The sequence below is a fragment of the Chlamydotis macqueenii genome, chromosome 2 (assembly GCF_036417535.1).
Source record: "Chlamydotis macqueenii isolate bChlMac1 chromosome 2, bChlMac1.mat, whole genome shotgun sequence".
NCBI lineage: Eukaryota > Metazoa > Chordata > Aves > Otidiformes > Otididae > Chlamydotis > Chlamydotis macqueenii.
The window spans coordinates 61,353,773-61,376,400 of record NC_141557.1 but is presented as its reverse complement, the minus strand read 5'-3'; the positions used below and the strand labels follow the sequence as shown (position 1 = coordinate 61,376,400).

General features: G+C 41.7%; 1 protein-coding gene across 7 annotated transcripts in view; it reads left to right on the top strand.

Annotated features, from left to right (window-relative positions):
- Positions 1-22,628, top strand: part of TNS3 (tensin 3) — a 259,528-nt gene that overhangs the window by 225,056 nt on the left and 11,844 nt on the right. For all 7 annotated transcript variants that reach the window (XM_086743082.1, XM_086743080.1, XM_086743079.1 and 4 more), the window contains 4 exons: positions 14,287-14,458; positions 16,813-17,456; positions 18,097-18,183; positions 20,772-20,903. In XM_086743082.1, coding sequence (XP_086599208.1) covers positions 14,287-14,458; positions 16,813-17,456; positions 18,097-18,183; positions 20,772-20,903 — 1,035 coding nt within the window. The remainder of the gene's footprint in view (positions 1-14,286; positions 14,459-16,812; positions 17,457-18,096; positions 18,184-20,771; positions 20,904-22,628) is intronic.

Sequence of the window (22,628 nt, the reverse complement as noted above, 5' to 3'; positions counted from 1 at the left end):
AAGCTGCACTCATGTAAACCCAGCGTGTTCCTCACCTGCGACATTCAATGCTCCCCTCCCCTTCCTAACTCATATGCTTTTGTATACAATAATATTTTGGTCTGGCCCTTTGTATCTCCTGGCTTTAGAGTTTCAGATATTTTTTTTTCCTTCCCTGGAACTCATCTCAGCTTGTTGAAACTTTGAACTTGTGACAGAAGGACAAACAAAAGGTGAGTTTTTGTGTTAAACGCCTTTTGTTTGTCATTAAAAGCGTTCATGTCAAAGAGGTTTCGTGATGAAGAGCCCCCTAAGAGTAACTAAGTCTGATTCTGTTAGAAAGCTACATGCAACAAAATACCTTAATGAAGGGTGAATTTGGTAAAATTTTGACAAAACTCAATATATGAATGATTATAATTATGTGGTTTCTACTTATATTACATTCATATGTTACTTTGGAAATGAACACTTTCTTACTTCACCCAGCCTTTGTATGGTATCTCAGAGCACTGTTAAATGGTTAAATGTTACTATCCTTGTTCTCTTCTAATTCAGTAAGTGTAAACAGCCAAATGGGCAAAGCTTCCAAGACTTGAAAGTGGGGAAGGAAATGGGACATCCAAAGGTTTCCTGTGATTACAGTGCTTTCTATACAGAGCCAGGAATGCTTCCTATGGAGAGCAATTTTCTCTAATAATTATTATTTATAGGGTTTTGAAGACTATGTTCAACTACATTTGTCTCTGCTAGGAAGCATCCAAGACAAAGTGTAGTTGTATAATAAATTAATCAAAGTAACTGATGACAGTTCTGAACTGCTGTAATAATAACCTATTCTGCCCCTGTGGCAAGGATCGTCCCTCACTTTTACCTAATAGTCTGGTGTATATCACAACTAATCCGTGCTATTTGGGTCTCCTAGGTGCAGCCGTTACAGAATTGTTTAATAGGAGCAGCTGCTATGTAGAAAATCAATGGTAGGAGCGAATATTCTTCTAAAGGAATAGTTTGATTTAGTTTGCCTTTTGGTTTGTGGAAGAAAGCAAAACTCTAGTTAGTTTACTGGCACTCATCTCTATAGTCAAGCCAATTTGTATATTTTAAAGCTATCAAAAAGGTTTAGTACACATGTACAAAATGTGTTGCCGTTAGAAATTAGAAAGCAGCTGAGTAATTCATTGCAGGAAAGCTTCACATGGTCGTATTTGTTTCTGTCCGTATCAAGTAATTTCCTGTAGTCATCCTTTCAGAAAATCCGGCGTGCCCCGGGACACTGAAGAACAATCCGAGGAGGAAACGTGCTGCCCATCGCGGCGCTGCAGTGTTTCCACTCCTCTTTCTGACCCGCGAACAAGACCGTCTCTGAACACTGAGAGAACGGCGTTGAATGCAGCACAGCGGAGCTGCACGTGGTGGTTCGTGAAAGAAATCTTGGGAAGGGAGTCCGACTTTATTCAGCGCTCTCGCTGCTAAATTAAGCCGAAAGCGGGCGGACGAGGGGCGGTGTCAGCCCGGCGCAGGGTGGGAGGGGAGCCAAATTAGAGGAGGTGGAGGCAACAGAGCAGGGATACACTGAATGGGCAGTGTGGCCGGAGAGCGAGCGGCAAAGCGAGTTCAACAACGATCAGGGAATTATTTTCCGCATGGATGGAGTGAACTCTGGCCGTCTTCAGCTGAGTGGCCGTCTTTTCTTTCGCTGCAGGCATCGGGATCCTCTTTGCTGTGAAGTTTTAATGCGCGGGGTAGAGCGGACGGTACGGGAGCTGGCAGAGGCGGGGAATGGCTTTTCCCAAACCCCTGCGCGGCGGAGCAGCCGGCGCAGCCGCTGCCCTGTCCTGAGGCGCCGGCGGCCTGAGGGCGGGGCAGCCGGGGCTTCCGGAGCCACTGGTCCGCCGCAGAGCGGCTCTGGGGATGGCTTCTGTAGGTAGGGCCTTGGCTTCCTGCTCGCTTTCGGTGTTGTGCCTTAGGAATTCCTCAGTCTGAAAACTCGCTTTGTAGGGCTCGTCTTTTGCTGGCCGCGTTTCGGGCAGCGGCGGTGAAATGCGATTTGCGCCCTGTGTGTGTGTTGTGGGGTGTGCCTGCCGGCTTGTCCGTCCGTCTGTGTGTCTCCGTGTGTCTGGGGTGCGCGAAGTGGGGTAAGGCGGGGGTTAGAGCAAGGAAAGCGTAGACCGCTTCGGCAGCGCGCTGTCAGAGCTCCCCGGGGCCACTTTTGCAGGGCAGGGGGTTCATAGAGCATCGGGTGTGCTCCTGCGTGGGTTGCAAACTCTGAAGAAAGGGAAAAGGGGGAAGAATTATGCCTTGTGTGGTTATGTAGCGACATTTGGAGTCCACAGAGAAACTCAAACGCTTTGCAGAGAAGTTTTGTGGGTATGAGCTGTGTTTCTGTGATCGTGGGAGTGATGGAGGGCATGAGGCAGAGTTCGTCAGCTTTGTGAAGTTATTTTTCTGTTAAGGAAGACGTCTTTTTTTTTTTTTTTTTCTGTGTGGTGGTGTTTTTTTTGTTTTGAGTGGGTTTTTTTTGTTTTTTTATTTTTTTTTTTCCCGAAGTAGCAGAAATGGGGACTGCCTGGAACATACATAATTGCTGACTATGTACAAAAGCTCTGTCCAGGCTGATTCTTTTTCCTCCCCCGAGGAGTTCCTAGTAATGTTACAGCAGCATTAAATTTCCTTTCAAAAGCATGAAAAATGAACTGACTCTGTGATATTCCTTGTTCAGAAAGACTTATGTTTACATAGTTTTCTTGCTTTGTTCCTTAACGAGAAAAACGGTGTATTGTGCCACTACCACTGGCAGAACAAGTCTTTTGATTCAGGCAGTATGCGTAAAATATTCTTGCTTTCTTACTCCAGGCCTGAATTTTCCATCAAAATATAATACAGTCTTAGAGCAGCCAACTATTGTGTGATAATGACATGCAGGATGCACTAGAATACTTTAAAGAGCCTGATTCTTACAACCTTAATGCAAACAATTTTTCTGTTTGGTCAGTAGCAGCAGATGCTTCTGTAAGGACTGCAACCCTAACCAGGAGAGTTACTGAAACACAATTCTTAAGAGACAGACCAAGAAAATACCTAATAGTTTCACTCCTCAGTCCTTACGTGATACTCAGCAATGCTGAAGGTCGGCTGAACTGCATTTGTTTTTACCTGTTTCAATGCCAGATTATTGAAAGCAGGTTCTGAAGAATCAGTTATTTTCCTGATTCTAAAATAAGAATGGTTTAGGTGTACTATTTTACAACTGAAAAGCAGCCCTCGGTTTTGGTATTTAGGCTGCAGTGAGCTGGGTTCAGACGTTTGTTACAGGCAAGTGACTCCAGAAAAGTGAACAGGTTGAAGAGGGTAACATTTAACCATAATTTTTTCTAATGGTAGAAGAGCAGGACCAAAGTGAGACTTTTGGGAGAAGGTCTGAAAATCAGTTTGTTTGCTTCCATTTCTCCTGCTAGGTAAGAACTTCTCAGACATTAAAAACTGCATACTTGGACCTCTCTGGTGCCTGCTGGTACCAGGGAACTGGACTGAGACAGGAAAAGTGGAGTTCAAACCCCCTCTTTTCCTCTTTTTTGCTTTAGGGAGAGTAGATAGGATCATACTATGAAATTGAAAATTTCACTAGTGAGTCTTGGTGCTTGCTTTCCAGGAATGCCAGAAAGTCAGCCCTAAGCTCAGTCCCTTCTTCATCCGCTCTGTATTTGCTCCAGTTTGCTCCCCTTACCCCCACCCTTGCCTCCTTTGCATTGGCTTTGCGGTGGATCTGACAGTTGCATTTTTCATTTTGACACAGGCAACCTGGACCTGTGTCTCTTGCATTTCAAGCAATTTTAATAGCTAATGAACTTTGGAGCACAGGGTAGACATTTTACTCTCTTCCTTTTCTTGAAAGGGGCTTGGTCTTTCATGGCATTCTGCCTGAAAAAGTATTATTGTTGTTTTGAAGGAACCAGTTTGTACACTTCTGATTGCTACTGGTTTTTTTCACTTCTAAAACTATTGTGATTTAATTTTACAATTTGGTGAAAATTGTTGTATTCAGCAATGTGTATATCTGAAATTGTGTTATAAGATGAAGTACGATAGGAATGGAATTGGCTGTCTCTAAACCACTTAATTTGCTGTGAAAACTTAGTGCAGGCATTTTAGTAATTATATTCTAATTGATTTATTGGATTGGGTTTTGTTCATCATGATCTGCTGTACTTAAAGGCAGAATAGTAGTCCTCTTGTTTATGCCTTGTGGACTGATAATGTCTCCTAAAGAGTGTTTTAGTAAATGTGACATTTTAAGTTTCCGTGTGACCCAGATGGCTTGAGGAGATGCCTCAGCAGCTGATTTGCATTCCTAAGACAACAAAGCTGTGCTTAAAGTCAATAGCAGAGCATCTGCAAGATCTTTAAAATACATGAGAAGACTTGTGCAACTGATCCCTGTAGTCCCTGGGGAAGTTTCTTTTTTTTTTTTTTTTCCCCTGGTACTATTTTGGGAAAATAAACCAAATTAGTATAAGAAAGTCCTTCAGAAAAGCATAGTAAGAATTTTACTGCTTTGAAGATACCTGTTGCAAATTCTATTCATCAAATAAGAGTGTTTTTATATTTTGGTGGTTTTGAATGAAGGTATGATACCAAGCGTCTGTAAAATGGTGTGAGGGTCTGTAAATGGAATGGCTATTTGCTCAGTAGAAAAGAACACACATAGTAAGATCTTCAGGGCAGGGACTGTGAGCGGGGGAAAGTGGGGTCTGATAAATCATCCTTTTTATACTTATCCCTATGCAGACAGGGGCAGAGGGTAAGTGCAATTAGTTCCCTGATCCTAGGGTTGCCTGGAGATTCGCTGACTCCTGGCAGAGCTTCAGAGGCTGCATTTATTTCTTACTCTCAGGAGCCTCTGTTGGCCATTGTGGGGGCTAGAAGTTGCCAGAACTCAGGAATGTCCCAGTGCGCACCCACTCTTGTTGAGCATCTTTCTGGCAGGCCAGAATCTCCCGTGGAGGTGGCGAAGCATCAGCCTTGCTTACCCAGGGCTTGTTGCAGAGGGCTGCTATGCCAAGGGTATTTCCTCAAGGGGCAGCATGAATGATTTACAGCCCTTTTTAGGCATAAGGCAAGAATGGATTTAAAAAATTCTAAATATGTTTGAAAACTTACCAAAACACAGTGAACACTTTCTAAATGCACGCAATAAATAACTGCATGAAGTTAGAAGTCTTAGTACTGCAGAGTAGTTTACCTTTGATTACTAGCAGTTTGGGTTCTAACTGTTGAATGTGTTATTTCTTCCACCAAATAAATGTCTCTGAGAAATACTTTGCCACCTCTCCAGATTTACTGTTTTATTTCCCAGATTGTCAGCCGCAGCATTGTTATGTTTTCTGTAAGAGTGGAGCCAGCCATGTAGTACATATTCCACTTGAGATCCTTCTGTTTAATGAAGCAACTGAAGCTGACCTTGCTAGTGCAGAGAGGTCAGTATGTGGATGCTAGAGCCACCATCTTTACAGCTCCTCCAGGTTCAGCCTGATTTGTTTATTTGCAGAGTTGATCCACTCAAACAGGTATTAGTAGAAACTCCAAGCAGTAGTAACCTTGTCTTTTCCTTCACAAGCATGAAAAAAAAACCCTGTTATATTATAACTGTTTGCTATTGGTGGGTTTCTGAAAAGTGGGGGAACTGCAGGTGCCTCTGTGATGGTACATGATTTTGGCTCATGACATGCTCTCCTTCTGAGAGAACATAGGCAGTTGTGAAGAAGAGTTTATGGATGTGCATAAAACCCATCAGATTCCCAGCACATGGAGAAGCTACCTCTGTTCCATCCATTTAAAAAAAACGTACAAAACGCCATAAATAAATAAACCTCCTTTTACCCCTTAACTGCATGCCCTTTTTTTCTGTCAGTGTGTCAGACCAGTAGTCTCCAAAGTGAAGTGTGTGCACCCCGAGTGATGCAGAGGATGATCCATAGGGATGTGGGAAGAAAATACTAGAATCTCAGTAGTACATTTATACAATTAATAATTAAGTAAATATACATATATTGGGGGTACGTGTTCAAAAATTTCTTAATGATGGGGTATGCAACTAAAAAGTATGGAAGTGACTGTGTTAGACTCTTCTACATGAGGAAATTAGTGTTACTGTAGAAAGAAAAGAATGATGTGTGGGAGGCACCTCTGGGGGTGTGTAGTCCAATCTGTGACTTGGAACAGGACCATCACAAGTACAGGATCCTGCTTTATTTGAGTCAGGAAAACCCCTCCTGATGGAGGTTCCACCACAACCCTGGTTAACCTCTTCCACTGTTGCACTGCCTGTAGTGACAAAGCTGTTTTTGATTTCTTGTGATAATTTCCCAAGATATTTTTGTTTGTTGCCCCCTTTTAAATCACCTGTCACTAATGAGAAGAATAGAATCATAGAATGGTTAGGGTTGGAAGGCACCTTCAAAGTTCGTCTAGTCCAACCCCCCTGCAAGGAGCAGGGACATCCCTGACTAGATCAGGTTCCTCAGAGCCTCATCCAGCCTGGCCTTGAATGTTTCCAGGGGTGGGGCTTCCACCACCTCTCTGGGTAACCTGTTCCAGTGTTCTACCACCCTCATTGTAAAAAAAATTTTCCTAATGTCTAATCTAAATCTACCTCCCTCTATTTTAAAACCATTACCCCTCGTCCTGTCAGAACAGGCCCTACTGAACAGTCTCTCCTCATCTTTCCTGTAGGCCCCCTTGAGGTACTGGAAGACCACTATAAGGTGGCATCCCTTCCTTCCAGCGTGTTGACGGCACCACACAACTTGGTGTCATCGGCGAATTTGCTGAGGGTGCACTCTATCCCACTGTCCATGTCGCTGACAAAGATGTTGAACAGGTCTGGGCTCAGCATGGACCCCTGAGGGACACCATTCGTGACCAGTCTCCACTTGGACATTGAGCCGTTAACCGTCACTCTTTGAGTGCGGCCGTCCAGCCAACCCCTTATCCACCGAGTGGTCTGTCCATCAAACCCATGTCTCTCCAGTTTAGAGAGAAGGATGTCGTGCGGGACAGTGTCAAAAGCTTTACACAAGTCCGGGTAGATGATGTCTGTTGCTTGTCCCTTGTCCACCGATGCTGTAACCCCTTGCTTCTTGCAAGTCTTTCGTTAGGTTGGATTTTTTTCATCATTTCTGAAGACATCAGAGGATGGATCAAGGAGCAGACTGTGTGTTCTGGTTTTATTTAGTGAGGGGGGGCTACGGTGGCAGCTTCTGTAAGAAGCTGCTAGAAGTTACTCCCCTTTGTTCAGTGGACTCAGTCGGGCCTAGGGCGGACCCGCTGATGGCCAAGACCAAGCCAATTGGTAGCAGAATGTTCCGTGATAACGCCTCTGTGATAACGTATTTAAGATGGGGAAAAACAGGGGGGAAAAAAAAAAAAAAGGAGAGAAGATGTGAAGAAGCTGAGTGAGGACAGAGAGAGGGAGGCACGAGCCTCTTGGGCCTTGCAGACCTCACCCTCTGGCCTCCCACCGGGCAGCCGACTGGGCCTGACTCGGCCTGGCCTGACTGCAAGAAGTGGAGAGATGAGATGTGAAGAGAACCTGAGAGGCATCTGCCAGCCTGTTGTGAAGAATTTCTTGAGAGGAACAGCTGTAGACGCAAAGATCAGTGAAGAAGGAGGGGGAGGAGTAATGCGGCTTCTGGCCAGAATTCCCCTGCAGCCTGTGGTGAAGACCATGGTGAGCAAATTGTCCCCCTGCAGCCCGTGGAGGACCCCACGCTGGGGCAGGTGGAGTACTGAAGGAGGCTGTGGCCCTTGGAGGGCCCGCTGGGGCAGCTGTTCTGGAGGGACTGCACCCTGTGGAAGAGATGACCCATGTCGGAGCAGTTTCACGAAGGACTGTAGCCCTGGGGATGGACCCCATGATGGAGCAGGGGAGGAATGTGAGGAGTTCTTCCCCCAACGACGAAGTAGCAGCGTGAAACAGCGCGTGATGGACTGACCGCAACCCCCATTCCCTCTTCCTCCTTGTGCCGCTCGGGGTGGGGAAGGTGGTAGAGATAACGTTAATCCTGGGAAGAGGGAGGGGTCGGGGGAGGGGGGAGGTTATCTTGTTCTCTGTCTCATTATCCTGGTTTGGTTTTAGCAATAAGTGAATACTTTTCCCCAAGTCGAGTCTGTTTTGCCCATAACAGTAACTTTAAGGATTTTCTCCCTGTCCTTATCTCAAATCTTGAGCCTTTTTCTTATATTATCTCCCCCTATTCTCTCGGAGAGTGGGGAGAGAGAGAGACTGCGTAGTCTGGTCCCAATCAGGGCTGAACTATGACACTGTGAAGTTTTAAAATATTGCACAAAGCATCTTGTGCTTCTGTTGCTCTTTAGGGTTGACAGTGGTTCAGTTACTTTGGCTTACTTTAGAGCAATATGCTTTTCTCTGTCCATTTAGCTTTTAGGCTGGCCTGAGATTGTTTGAGGGTGGCCAGCTCAGGGTTTTGGGAGGGGACCAATGACTTAGAGCTCCCTTTCCCCAAAAGATGTAACTGAGGATCTTGACTGGAGTTTTCAAGGTCATACAATGCAGGTTACTTATCACGTTCTCACAAAAAGGACTTCAAAGATGGGAATGTATGAGAAGCTACTGAAATGCAAGGTATGATAGTAGAATGGCTGCTCCGTTCACTTCCCTGCCATTGTTGGACCATTGTCTCCAAAGCTGTGAGGTCATTTTGTCTTTCAACTGCTACAAGAAAGGAGAAAAGGAGCATTTTTACATACCTTTTTTCTGGATCATGGCATGGGTTAAGCCACTCTGGGGTGGTTTTGGTGCATTTTTTTCCAAGGTTCCTTCTTCTTTTTTGTTTTAACAGATTTAGTGGATTAAAATACAAGTTTATCTATAACATATTACTTTATATGGCTGTGTCGTAGGCATATCCAGGAGTTTCTCCTTATGACTTTTACAAGTATTTGCCCTTTGCTGCCAAGTGGGACAGTAGAAGAGTGAGCTGGATGTTTTTCTGCTTTGCATGTGGGCACAACAGTACTCGTTTTCTTCCTGAATGTCACTTTTGAGTAGTGTATGATGCAAAGAGTCCAGTTCCTCTCTTAGGTTCTGCCTGAAAAGTTGATCAGTGATAGTAAATGCAGGTATGCAGGTCTGACCTGGGTGCATGAACGACCCTGGTTTTCTCATGTCACTTCTTTAAGTAGAGAGGTGCACTTTTACATTGTTGTGTTCTTACAGATATAATGACATAGATTTAAGTAGGGGCCTGCAGCAAGAAGCATCGATGCTTTGTAGTGAACATTCCAGGGAAGCTTGTACCATGCATACAGAAATCCTGTAGAAGCTGTGAGATTGCACTGAGTTAATGATTCTGTGAGATAAAGGGTTAACAGCTGACCAGTGAGTGCGGACTCTGCATCAGACAATAGAGGGGATGTAGCTGAAATATTCAGCAAACTTGTTTTTAATTGAAATATAAACAAAGCTGCTTTCATGGGAAGTGCCTTTCAGATATACTTGTTTCAAGCCTGGGAAGAATTGTACAGAGTTTACATTCTTTTTGCAGATTACATGGCTGGCTGCCAGTGGCTTCTCACTCTTAGTTCATTATTTTACACCTGTGAAAATCCGGTGTGAAAAGAAATGCTGCATCTGTGAGTGTGACAGCAGTCTTTCCCTCATGCAGCATTTGGTGCTCTAAAGGTAATAGCAACAGTCCAAGGCCTGAAACAGGAAAGAATAAAGTCTTGGACCATTTCTTCAAGCAAGTGCTGTTATTAGTGGGAGAAGGAGAGGACTGTGCTGTGTAAATGCTCCAAATTAACTCTTATGCACATAGCTGAGGTCACATTAGAGTGGCAGAACGTTTTAAGCTGTTTCAAAAGGAGTGCCACTCCCCTTTCTGCCCCCAGGTTCATCCTCACTGGAGTTCAGTGACTCCCCTATATAGTCTGGTATCAGGGGAACAGACATACAGGCACGAACACAAGCAAGCATATGTAGTGAAGCTTGTGATTGTAATTCCCATCCTTGCAGGGAATGCATTAACATCTCCCATACGCTATCAGAGTCATGTCAACCTGCAGTATAATTGGGAAGCATCTGCAGGATCATGTGCGGAGATGAGATATCTGTTGCATTTGTGATATTTTGTCTTACAGATACTGCTCTCAGTAGATTAATCTTCTTCTAGCTTAGTGAAAGTTGTGTTTCTGTGGAGGCTCTACTAGCCTTCAGACGTACAACGTTTGCCCAACCCACTTTCAAGTAATTGGCTTTTTCTCAGGTGATACTTAAGACAAAATAATATTACTTTATTATATATTGAAGTCATTGCTCAAAGCTTAACATCAATCTTCATAATACTTGGGTAAATAGTCAATCCTCGTAATACTCGTATAAACAAGCACTACTGATTTCAATAGGAATATGGCCTAAATCATGGATTTATGCAGCCACCTTTTCTGACTGTTTGCACCAGTATGAGAATGACTACTATACCTGATCTATTAGATAGATACAGATTCTGATTTCTCTAGCTCTTCCACACCATGCACACTTCTTCTGCAGTATTTCCCTAAAGTTCACTTTTATGGCTGATGTGGATATAGCTAAAGTTGTGGGTATAGGTATGTCACTGAAATCGGGACACTGATTTGGAAGTGGGAGAAATGGGCCACTTGTCTTCCAGCCAGTGAGCCTCCAGTGTGTCCTGGTGCCTGGAATTACTCCTTCCTAGGTGCAGGAGCTTGCATTTCCCCTTGTTGAACTTCTTGAGATTCCTCTTGGCCCATTTCTCCCACTTCAATTCTTAACACCAATGTAGCATTAAGAAACAGGCATTCTTTTTTGTGGCGCCGGATGCATGGGGGATCCTTCCACCTAGCATGCATGCCAGTGTGAAAATCTGGACAGAATATATTTAGTGGTTTCATTCATAATCGTTAATAATTCCCAGAATACTAATACATAATCATCATTTTTCCTAGAAATCATTATAATATTCCCCACCGACTTGTGCATGTTCAGTTTTTTGAATCCAGGGTCTTCTGGTAGTCCTGGGGGTCATTGGAGCACCCCTTCCTCTAATTTGCTGGTTGAACCCGTCAAAATCTCCATATATGTTCTTGAGAACAGGTCGCGTTGCTCCTTGATTTTTCTGGCTCCAAAGTGTTGGCTCAGGGCCTGTTTTCACATCTGGTTTTCAAGGCCTACCTTTGTTCTCCCACCTTTCTTAATTACCCCAGGTATGCTCGACTAACTTCTAACAAACGAAATATTGTATTTTCTTAACAATTCTAAAACTCCCTGTTCCCCCTAAGGATAAATAGATTTCATATAAAATTTAACCCATGTGACTACAATTTTATAGCTAGCAAGATTCACCTTACATTGATATTTAATTTTCAAAGATCATATTATTCTAAAATTATATTGATTAATCATTTTATGTCATGTAACAGTCAAAAGACAGTTGTTGCATTGCAGTTTCCTGATGCTTCCCTCATCCAATTAAATGTTTGCTCTGTACAGTATGTGTGCTATGTTAGGAATTTAGATGGTTTTTAGTCAGGGCACTAATTTGCAGATTTTCTTATCTCGGGCATTTCTTTTAAGTACTTTGCACCTTCCTCATTCAAATAATAGCAGAGCCAGGCTCTCCCATGAATTGAAGGGAAAAGATTTATTTAGACTTGTTTCAGTGGTGCTCACAGAAATAGTGAGAACCTTCCTACTTTTTACATTAGAAAAATTTCCCTATGGAAATTTTAACTCTTTGTACAACTGGAATTGTTCTGTTACTTTCTTGTGTATTTTTTCTCCCTCAGTCTTTTGTAGTGTATCTACTCAAGAGACAGTAATTAGAGATTGTTTCATCTGTGTTTGTCTTACTGGGTTTCCAGTTCTGCAAGTGTTGAGGTCAATTCAGGTGTATGAAGCTGTTCAGATGCAGTATCTTAGTGCATGGCCTTTTCTGTGGTAGAAAACAGTGCTATTGAACGTGGCCTTATGTGAATAGGTGTTGGATTGTTTTTGACTATACCATAATAATGAAATAATCCTCATTTGAGCTTTAAAGAGTTATTAAAATGTACCTGTAAAGAAGGGGATTAAACTGTTCCTGTATAAAGCTCTTCAGTAATAGCATCCACATTATTCCTCATCCAAATGCATCTGTTTTAACTATATCCCATAGTATTTATATTCAGTATAATTAAGTTGAATATAGTTCAGACTTGTATCAATTTAGAAACCAGTTACTCTGATGCTATTTGCAAGCTACTAGAAAAGTAGTTTACAGTTGCTGTACTTTTTTTCTGTCTGGTGTGGATAGTCACATCTGAAGTCTGTAGCTGTACTGGTAACTAAACCCTGTGCTGCTCTGTGCTGTTCTGCTGCCTTTCAACCCAAGTTCTGTCCTTTTCTCCTCGTGTTAGAGAGGAGTGGCTCACTCATCTTCATTCCCTCTCATCAGATTTTTAAACACAGTGATACTATACCCCTGAGCCTTCTCTTCTCCAGGCTGAACAGTACCAGCTTTCTCAGTCCCCGCTCCTAGGAAAGATGCTCCAGGTCCAGTGATGCTCCAGGCATCTTTGTGGCCTTGCGCTGAACTTGCTCAAGTATGTCCATGTCTCTCTTGCACTGGGGAGCCCAGTAATGGGCACAGAGCTCCAGATGTGGCCTCACTACTGCTAGGCAGAGAAGAAGGATCACCTCCCTTGATGTGCTGGCAGCACTCTTTCTGGTGCAGCCCAGGATACTGTTGACCGCCTTTGCCATGAGGTTGCGTTACTGGCTCATGGTCAGCTTGCTGTGCACCACAATCCCCAGGTCCTTCTCTGCAGACTTGTCTTCCAGCCAGTCAGGCTCCAGCGTGTACTGGTGCCTGGAATTACTCCTTCCTAGGTGCAGGAGCTTGCGTTTCCCCTTGTTGAACTTCTTGAGATTCCTCTTGGCCCATTTCTCCCACTTCTAAATAGCAGCACAGTCATCTGGTTTATCAGTCACTCTTCACAGTTTTCTATTGTCTGCAAACTTGCTGATGAAACTTTATCCCATCATCCAGATATTGGACCTAGTATCGATCCCTGGAGTGTAGTGCTAGTGACTTGCCTACCAGTGGACTTGGTGGAGCTGATCGCAAGCCTCCTGGCCCAGCCAGTTTTCAATCTGCCTCACTGTCCGCTTACCTAACCCATGCTTTGTCAGTTTGTTTATGAGGATGTTATGGGAGACCATTATAAAAGCCTTACTAAAGTCAAGATAAGCAACATCTACCACTCTTCCCTTAGCCACTGAGCTAATTGCTTCACTGAAGAAGGCTGTCAGGGTGGATAAGCATGATTTCTCATTTGTAAATCTATGCTGACAACTCTAAGTTGTCTTCTGTTCCTTCACATGTTTGGAAATGGTTTCTGGGGTTAGTTACTCCATCATATTCCCATAGACTGAGGTTAGGCTAGTCAAGCCTGTAGTTCCCTGGATCATCCTTCATGCCCTTCTTGAAGATAGGAGTGACGCTTGCTCCCTTCCAGTCTTCAGGAATCTCTCCCAATCATTGTGACCTTTTAAAGATTATGGAGAGTGGTCTTGCAGTGGTATCAACCAGCTCCCTCAGCTCTTGTGAGTGCATTCTGTCAGGCCCCAATGGACTTACATATGTCCAGTTTAAGCGCTTCTTCGTTTGGCCCTCTACTGAGGATAAATCTCCTTTCATACAGATTTTTCCTATCGTCTTAGGGGCTTGAGATTCCTAAAGGCCTGTCTTACTGGTAAAGACTGAGGTGAAGAAGGTTTTGAGGACCTTTATGTTTTCCATGTCATTTTCCACCAGGTCTCCTGCTCCATGCAGCAAGTGGGCTGAATGGGCGGGCTGAATTAATAGTCCAGTTTTCTATCACTTTGGTATTTAAGTGCACACTGACAGTGTGTACAGTCACATAGGACACTTGACTAGACATACCTGATTAACATTGTGGACTGTGGAATGCAAAACAACTTGGAACAGACCGGTCTGTTCTCATATTTAGGGATAGAGAATGTACCCAGGAGAACTGAACGAACAGTCTGAGTGGTGCAATTCTGTAATCTTTATTCCCTCTGCCATTTGTCCTGCTGTATGTTTTCAGCAATCAATGTAATGTTCTGAAATAAAATGTTACTGCTCAAACAAATAAAAACTCTTCTTTACAATCCTATTAAGAGAAAACCAGACTGTTTTATAAACACTTCTTTCAGTACAAGGTCCATAAAAATGTGAATTGTTTTTTAACTTGTCTTTTTCTTTGTTTCCTTTGCTGCAGAATCTCGAAGTTATGCCGAAGCCATTAACCATTCTATGGTGATATCTGACAGCACTGTGGGCACTAACTCTGCTTTGCTGAGGGCCAGCATGCAGATGGATCCCTCCTTTCAGCGCTGTTTTGCATCTTTGTGTACTGTTTCAAGTAGCAGTTCTATCCCAGGGGAAGAAAGGTAGGAAGAAATTCTCCTACCTTATTGTTTACTTCTCGTAACTATAGTTTCCAGCCAAGATGTTATGCTTCCATCTTACTTGCAGAGCATTTGTCCAAGGGTTTTGTGTTTGATTGTGACATTTAATCATGCTCTTGTCCGCCAGCTGGAATTTACCACATTCAAAGATATTATTTATATGTCAGGGACACAGTTAGCTTTAAAGATAAATAGGAATACAAAAATAAATAGACTTTATAGCTCAGTTACTTTATTATGTGCTAGCATAAACTCACACGTATTTTCCTGTGTGCTCAACCAGCGTCTCTAATGCTTTACTGAAAAGCATTTCATGAAATTTCACATTGGAATAAGTTGTATTTGAGAGAAAGGGAGCACTCTTCTTGCTGCGGTACGTGCATTACTAGTCAGTAAAATGCCAGAGGATTTAGTTTTGAGAGTGAATGGCTGACTCCCTTTCAACTGCTCATTAGGCTGAGAGATTTTATTATTTCATATTTGTATTGTGGTAGACATGTAGGGCTCTGGACCAGAGCTTGAGTAGTATACATTTACAAAATAGTCCTAGGAGCTTACAGCATAAGATGAGAAATAGCAGGAAACACAGCAAACAAAGAAGGAGACCAAGGTTGCAAGGTTCAGAAGACCATGACAATGAATGATCAGTCATTAGTTGTGCCCTATATTTACTTAACAGATGAGGTGTTAGGTTACAGCTGATTAGATTTCAGTCTCTATTACTCTGCAACAGCATTCCTTTGTGGCTAATTATCCTGTTCTTCTTTTTGGATAATTGGCTTCTTTTTCACAGTAAGTATTTAGAATGCTGTTGGTTGGTGTGTCAGACTCTCACTGAGGCCTTCAAATACGTTGATACCTATTTATCTTTTATTTATCTTCCTATATAGTTGATTTAGTTTTCAGTCAGTACTTGGACTGTGAAAGAATGTTTTCATTTTGTGATTATGAATGTGAATCATAAGACTGAAGAAAGTATGTTAATATTTGCTGAGGAGGAGGCAATGTAACATTTCACTATAAGTGGGTATGAATTAAAAGCTTATCAGGCAATGCAGTCATTATCAAGTTTACATTCCTACTTCAGACTTTATCTAGAAAATTTTGTTCCCTTCTTTCTAAATACTTTTCCTGTCATTTTTCATCTCATCTAGCAGACAGCTACAGCTGTGAGGAGTTTTTTCTTGCAATGATTACATCTTCTGTTTGCTTCTCTTCCATTTCTTTTTGGCCCTTCTACTTTGGTCTGTTCAAACCTACTGGTATCCATTTCCACAGTTCTCTCTTAATTAAAGAATCCTTTCTTATGTCATCTCTTTTCCCTTTGCATCTCACAATGAGTTTGTACTCTCTGTGTTTGATATTGCTGGTAATGTTTTCTAGCTACAGTCTAAGGGCATTTCACTTTTAGAAGCAGGGAGACAATTTAAACTTTTATCAGATGGTTTAATCAGAAGCTAGTTTGTCTTGTTTAGAAGGATAGTTATTCTTCATTTGGAATTGCTACCCAGTAGAAAAATCTAATGTTTACTGTTGAAATATTTAATTCTATCAATCAAAATTATTCCATCATCAAATAAATTAACCACTGGACCGGACCTGCTTCCCTTTTTTAATATAAATTTTATTAAGAGGGACCTGATCTGAGAGCTGGGTCTTGCATACTGTGTTCTTTTCATAGTTACTTATTGTGTGATGGTACACAACTACCTCCTTAGCACCTTTCTTTTCTTTTTTTTTTCTTTTTGATTTTTTTTTTTTAGATGTGCATAAAAGATTCTACATGTAAGAACTGTTGTGGCAGTGTCAGTTTTCTTGCATAAACCTCTGCCTTTGATGGCAGCCTTGGCTTAAGAAATTCTTGCCTCCTACTGCTCTTTTCCGGGTAGCACTGCAGCTCACCATATAGATATCTCCAGGACCGCTCTGTGTGAAGCAACGCTGTGAACAGCCTCACTGAATTGATTCATATTAAAAGTAACCCTCTCAAACAGGGGGAAGGAGGAGTATTTTCTTAACTATTTAACTTGATGGCCTAGTTTACAGTGCAAACTCAGAAACCATCCCATCAGCATGGCTAGGTGGGGGTGAGATCAGGCAGAAAGTAATGACCTGAGCTGAAGAAATGAGTGATCAGGGTGGGGCTAGAATCCCTTGACCCAGCTGCATTGCCAGCTCCAGCATATTGTCAAAGAGCATCCTCAGGTATTGTCCTGGGTGAGGTGATTCATTGCTTTCAATGATCACTGCAGTATGGGTTGTAAAGTGACATTTTGAGGGAGTGATTTGGCTGTTGTTTTATTTTTGTATTTGATTCTTGGCTTTTTTTTTGACAGCTCTTCTGCCACAGAACGTCCTTGGCTTGAAAGCAGCCCTAAAGCTTCCCCGTCGCTCCAGCTTTCAATGGGAAACAGCAGGCCATCGGGAAGTTACCTTGTGCCCTCTGAATTTTCAAACGCCATGCAAGATGTCCCTCTTTTGTCTCATTTCCAAACTCCAGAACTGCAAGTCGTCACCCTGAGCAGCCTGGAGAATTCACCAGCAGAGTCACAGCAAGAACCTGCTGTCAGCAGCAGTGCCCGGGCCTACCTGAGCTACAGCGGAGGCAACATAGGCAGTAGCTCCCCCAGAGAGGAGACGCAAGCTACTTTCATAGCCAATACTAGCATCTCTCCTAAAACCATGAACTCACCAGTGGCAAGTGCTGAGGACAATGGCTTTTTGACACAAAACTTTCTTACAGTGGCCTCTGGACACAATAGCCAGAACAGTGCCATTCAGCAGCACCATGGAGGGAACTTGCATGCTCAACCACCCCTTCCAGAGAAAAAGAGGTCCTCTGAAGGAGACCGTTCCTTTGCCTCTGTGTCACCTTCTTCAAGTGGCTTCTCTAGCCCCCACAGTGGAAGCACAATCAGCATTCCCTTCCCAAATGTCCTCCCAGATTTCTCAAAAATGTTAAGCACTTCCCCAGTGGCAGGTAGGTTCTGCATCGGAGAAATGCAAAATGCATTAGGTTTTATATGAGTTTATAAAAAACACTTAGGGGATCTTAAAAGTGGGTGTGGGGAAGACGGAAAGCAATGGAATGAAAATGGCACAGAGAACTTGAATGTTTGTAGTAAGTGGTGTCAACTCACTGGCTTTGGATGTATTAGAGAATAAGGCTGCAGAATTCCTTCTGCTCTTAGCTAGATGTCAGCCAAGAGCAGCCTACCTTTTGAACTGCGAAACCACAAGTGAGCAGTGTGAAGACCAACTTCTTTTAATAAAGGCTGACTTCTTTCTGCACCTTTCTAGACTTGTTTAAAGAATAGTTAAAAATGTAGACGTGTATTCACTGGACCCTACTGAGAAGCTTTGTATTTAATAGAGCTCTGTAAATTTGAGAGCTTTTCATATTTTATGGGTTTTGCAAAGTTAAACTTCAAGAATGCTTTCAAAATCTTAGTGTACAATACTATATTTGCTGACTCTAAAACAGTTTGGAGTTTCTCTAGATTGTCCTTCTAACCATGACCTTTTGACTAATTAAGGTGGTTGAAAGTTGGAAAGAAAAGTAAAAAAATACTTTTGTATTTTAAAAAATTCTTGACTTTTTTTTTCCCTTTATTTCACAGAAAACACAACTGATAAACATGTGACTGTAAAATTTGTCCAGGACACATCCAAGTTCTGGTATAAACCAGATATTTCAAGAGAACAAGGTATATCAACTGATATATATTCTGGCATATCCATTCACAGAGAGACTAGTTGGTGAATCGTCCTTAAGTTTTTTGGTGCATACCTGATGTCTAAAAGAAATACAAGAAGAAATATAAACCCTAGAAGGGCCACAGACAACCTCACTTAATTTCTTTTGTCTAAAGACTGAATTTGAGAGTGGAGGGCAATCAAGTAGTTCTTACAAAATAAGCAGTTGATCAGGCAAATTATTAGCCTAACTGAACTAACTACAAAGTAATTTAAATCTGGCTGTGGTCGCTGCTGCAAATGTACTTTACTGAAAAGCTCCAAGGTTTGGAATGGTAGATATGCGTGGTGCAAACAACTACCTGCTCTCAGAAACCTTTTGAGTACAAGTGTGCTGCTCTGACGTTATCTCAGCCATGTGTATTTCCTTGTACAGATTGAGAGATGCTACATAACAGAGAATAAATCATTATCTAGAAGTCATCATAAAAGCATCCTCATCTACCAGTCGTTCTGTAGCCTGAATTTCATTGCCAGCAGCAAATGACATACATTATTTCTTAAAGGTCATGAAATTACACTTCTGTGGAACAACATCTTTATGATGTACAATACAGATATAGTACCTCTATATGTAGATATATTATTAAATGAGATGCAGAAAGCTTTTATTATGTATGTGAAAATGTATACATACGAATTTATACCTTATCCCTGCAACAATGCATAAATAAAGCATGCTGGGTGTTTTGCAAATGCAGCTGGTCTGACGGTCCTCGTGTCTGTATTGTAATATTCAGCTATACTGAATTGTATTTAATGAGTTATGGCAGGATTTTGAAGTGGGATTCTTAAAATGTGGTTGTCGAAAACGAAAAATGACGGTTCAGTTCTCTATTGGGAAGGAAGTTCATGCTAAACCAAAATAGCCTTCACCTGTTGGCAAATGATGAATTGCTATGTCTGTGTAGTTCATAGTTTCTCAAATAGTGAGGATGCCTCTTATAGTGTTGTGGTAAGTATGAGGCTAGGGAAATAAATATCATAGGAAACAGAGAGCTAATTCATCTTTGGATGATGTTTTACTGGTCCTTTCACTTCAGTCCCCTTCCTCTTGTCTGCTCGCCTCCCGTAATGAGAACTGAGTTTTAAATGTGCAAAAAAAATTTCCTGACTTGGTGCGAGTCCAAAGAGGGGAGTCAATAATAAAGGAAGTTTAAACCTAGCTGCTTGAGCAAATGAAAATAAAATCTTCCCAACCTCTTGGTATGCTTCTTCTCACCCTACCAAGTAAAATTCCTTTTAAAAAATGTCTTAAGATACTGTTGCTTAGGAGAGGGAGCATTTGTTCTTTTTTCCTGTGTTTAATGGACTGTTCCTGTGACAAATGATTACTGTCATTACTGTCGTCATAGCGTTATGCGAGTACCGATGAATTGGAGGGTTTTATATATTTATCCTCCTCCTCTCAACACGTAACAGGTTATTGTGAAAATAGTTGTTTTCTTCACCATCTGACATGTGAATAGAACAGAATATGTATAAATTTGCTTTACGAACTTAAACAGGAGAGACAATTATGTCTGCATTTTCTCAGTTTTCTATTATTATTCTTTATTTCATGGAAAAAAAAAAGCATATATATGTGTTTATAGTGTAATCATTGCTCAGGCCTTGCAAAATACAGCTTCGTGCCCCATATGCATAATTTCCTTGTTCTGTGTATGCAGACAGTTAAGGATTCTGCAGTCAAATTTGAGCTTTTTCCAGGGTTTCTTTTGAAGCCTTGCTGATCATTAGAAATTCTGGAAACAAACACAAGTATTTCAAAAAAGTGTAAGGGGGGAAAAAAAGCAAAGTACCAAGGTTTTAGTAAGATAAATCATTAGATGAACCTTTTGTCTTTTTTCAAAGTGAGTTTAAGATTTTGGGTTACTTGATTTCAAAGTCTGCAGCAGACTCGTGCAAAGCAAGAACAATTTCCCTGCAAATGGCTCTTCCTGGGGAGGACTTCATATCATGCTTCCAAGCAGAGATCACTTCCAAGCAGAATATAGATCTAAAATATTTAATGCTTGGACGGTCAAAGAGCAAATATTCACTTATGTCCCTTCCCTTGCTTTAAAACTAGTAAGGGAATGAGACTGCTTTGCAGGGACAGAAACTTGGTGGTAAACAAAAATGCATCTGCTCCAGCTGTTGAAGCTGCGTAGGAACAGAAAAACAGTGCTATCTAGTCAGCCTGGGACTTAGAGAGCTATGCTCTCTGTCATACTTCTAACAAGTTGACAAAATGCAAGCAGGAATCAGCTTGCTCTTGCACTGCTTGTAGGAATCCTGGTGGGACCTGCACGTCCTTCTCAGTTTAAATATCAATAGAAATCTGTACTTCAGGTTTCTCTTTAAATCTGTGAGATTTGCACAAGATGTTGCCACTCAGATTCCCTAAATGTGCTTGATTGTATTCTGCTCTACAGCAATGGAGACAGAGAAAAGGATCTTATTTCCTTCGGTCTCCTATAGATTTGCACTTCTGTACTTTTTGTGTGTGTGCATTGTTGTGGAATTGTGTTTCTCTCTTTCCTGGAATCCCTTGCAGCCATTGCTGTTCTCAAGGACAAGGAACCTGGCTCATTCATTGTTCGAGATAGTCATTCTTTCCGGGGAGCCTATGGGCTAGCAATGAAAGTTGCTACACCACCTCCTTCTGTGCTGCAGTTAAACAAGAAAGGTACTGTATGCCTTCTATCTAGTATTTAACAAGCCATACATGGTACAAAGTCCTTATTACTGGGTAATAATCTGGAGGAATCTCCCCTTTTCTAGTAAGTGCAACTTGAATTACAGGCTCCGTTTGGTACCTTGTTGAATGGGATTGGGTAAGATGTCTGTTGTACTTCACACATACATTTACCATGGCTTGTAAATGTATGTTCACTGTGGCTGTGCATTTATTGTACTTAGTAGAAAACCAGTGCCATCTCAGAAATGGGTCCTCCCTAGCAAACAGAAGTCTGCATTTGATCCACATATCACCATGTAAAGCTTTCACTTGACTGGAAGGTTGAATATTTTTTACTCCAAAGTTTTGTTTTGAGACAGTTCTACATTAGGTGTAAATCTGAGGAGATTCCCTAAGGAAATATAATAGTTATTTAAAAGAAGTGATGAAATACAGCTACTTGCCCAGCTCAAATGCCTCCATGTATAACTTGTGCCTGATAATTGTGAAAGCTAACCTGAGAAGAACATACAGAAAGTGTTAATAAATGGATGAAAGCACAGCAGCCAGTATCTGTAGTGTTCTTGGCTTCTTTTGTACTACTGCAAGGGTAGTGGGGTGGTTTTCATTGCTACTGATTTCCTTTTACAAAGCTTATTATGTTTTATTAGTATGTGCTGCCTAGTGAGGTAAGCAACTGAGATCACGGGAAAGCAGTGATTCTTAGTGTCGTGATTGTGTAAGTGTGGTTTTGTCTGGTGTTGGTTGGCTGACTGTTAGGTTGGGTTTTTTTAAGATTTTATGCTTGCTCTGGGACAAGGTTAGCAGTACACCTCTATTACAATAACACTTTCAAATTCTGTGTGCTTAATCTCTTATCTTGAGACAACTTCTAATAAAATTTGCTATGTAATCCTTTTTATTGCCAATGGACATAATCAGAACCACTGCAGTGTCTTATTTAATGACGATAATAAGGTTGCAGTGGAGTGGTTATAGCAACAAGGATGCCAGTGGAGAGTGGCTGTAGGCTGTAAGTATTTTTAGTAATCCTTTTTTTTTATAAACAGACCAGTGAAGTCTAGGAAGACATGAAAGTTCAAAGTCTATTAGCCTTTAAGAGCCTTCAAGTTTATGTTAGTTGTACCACAGGCAAGTTGTGGTAAGAGAAAATTTTGGTTGAGACTGTAGTATTCTACTTCTTGCTCTGTGAGATTTAGCTTTTTTGTTTCCCAGTGTTTCATCACAGAAGGCATAAATTTTTTTCAGTATCCTGCAGGATTTCTTGTTCCAGGCTTCCCCTTCCCCTTGTAGTCATTTATTTTTGGTATTATGAGAGCATAATCGCAAACAGTAAGCTGTTTGAAAAGGTGATCTTTGTAGTATTTGCTTGCATAGAAGTTTCTGCTGTCCAGATTAATCTGTTCATCTGTATTAGCCTGAAAGTCAGCCCTTGATGTCATGTGGGGCCTGGACTGTGGCTGATAGATCAGAGTCAAGGGGAGCATTTGTGTTTGTGACTCTTTTGTTAAGATTTGAATGGCTGAGTAGCTTTGTCCCATTGCTGTAAAATGACCTTTTAATTACTTGGAGAGAGATTCAGTTTGTAGTCAAGTGTGAAATACTGTGAACCAGTCTTTCAAGAAATAATGACATTATCTTAATTGTATGTGTGCATATGTATGTATATGTTTTAAAAGAATGCTAAATCTCAAGGGAATTTTTGTATGCCTC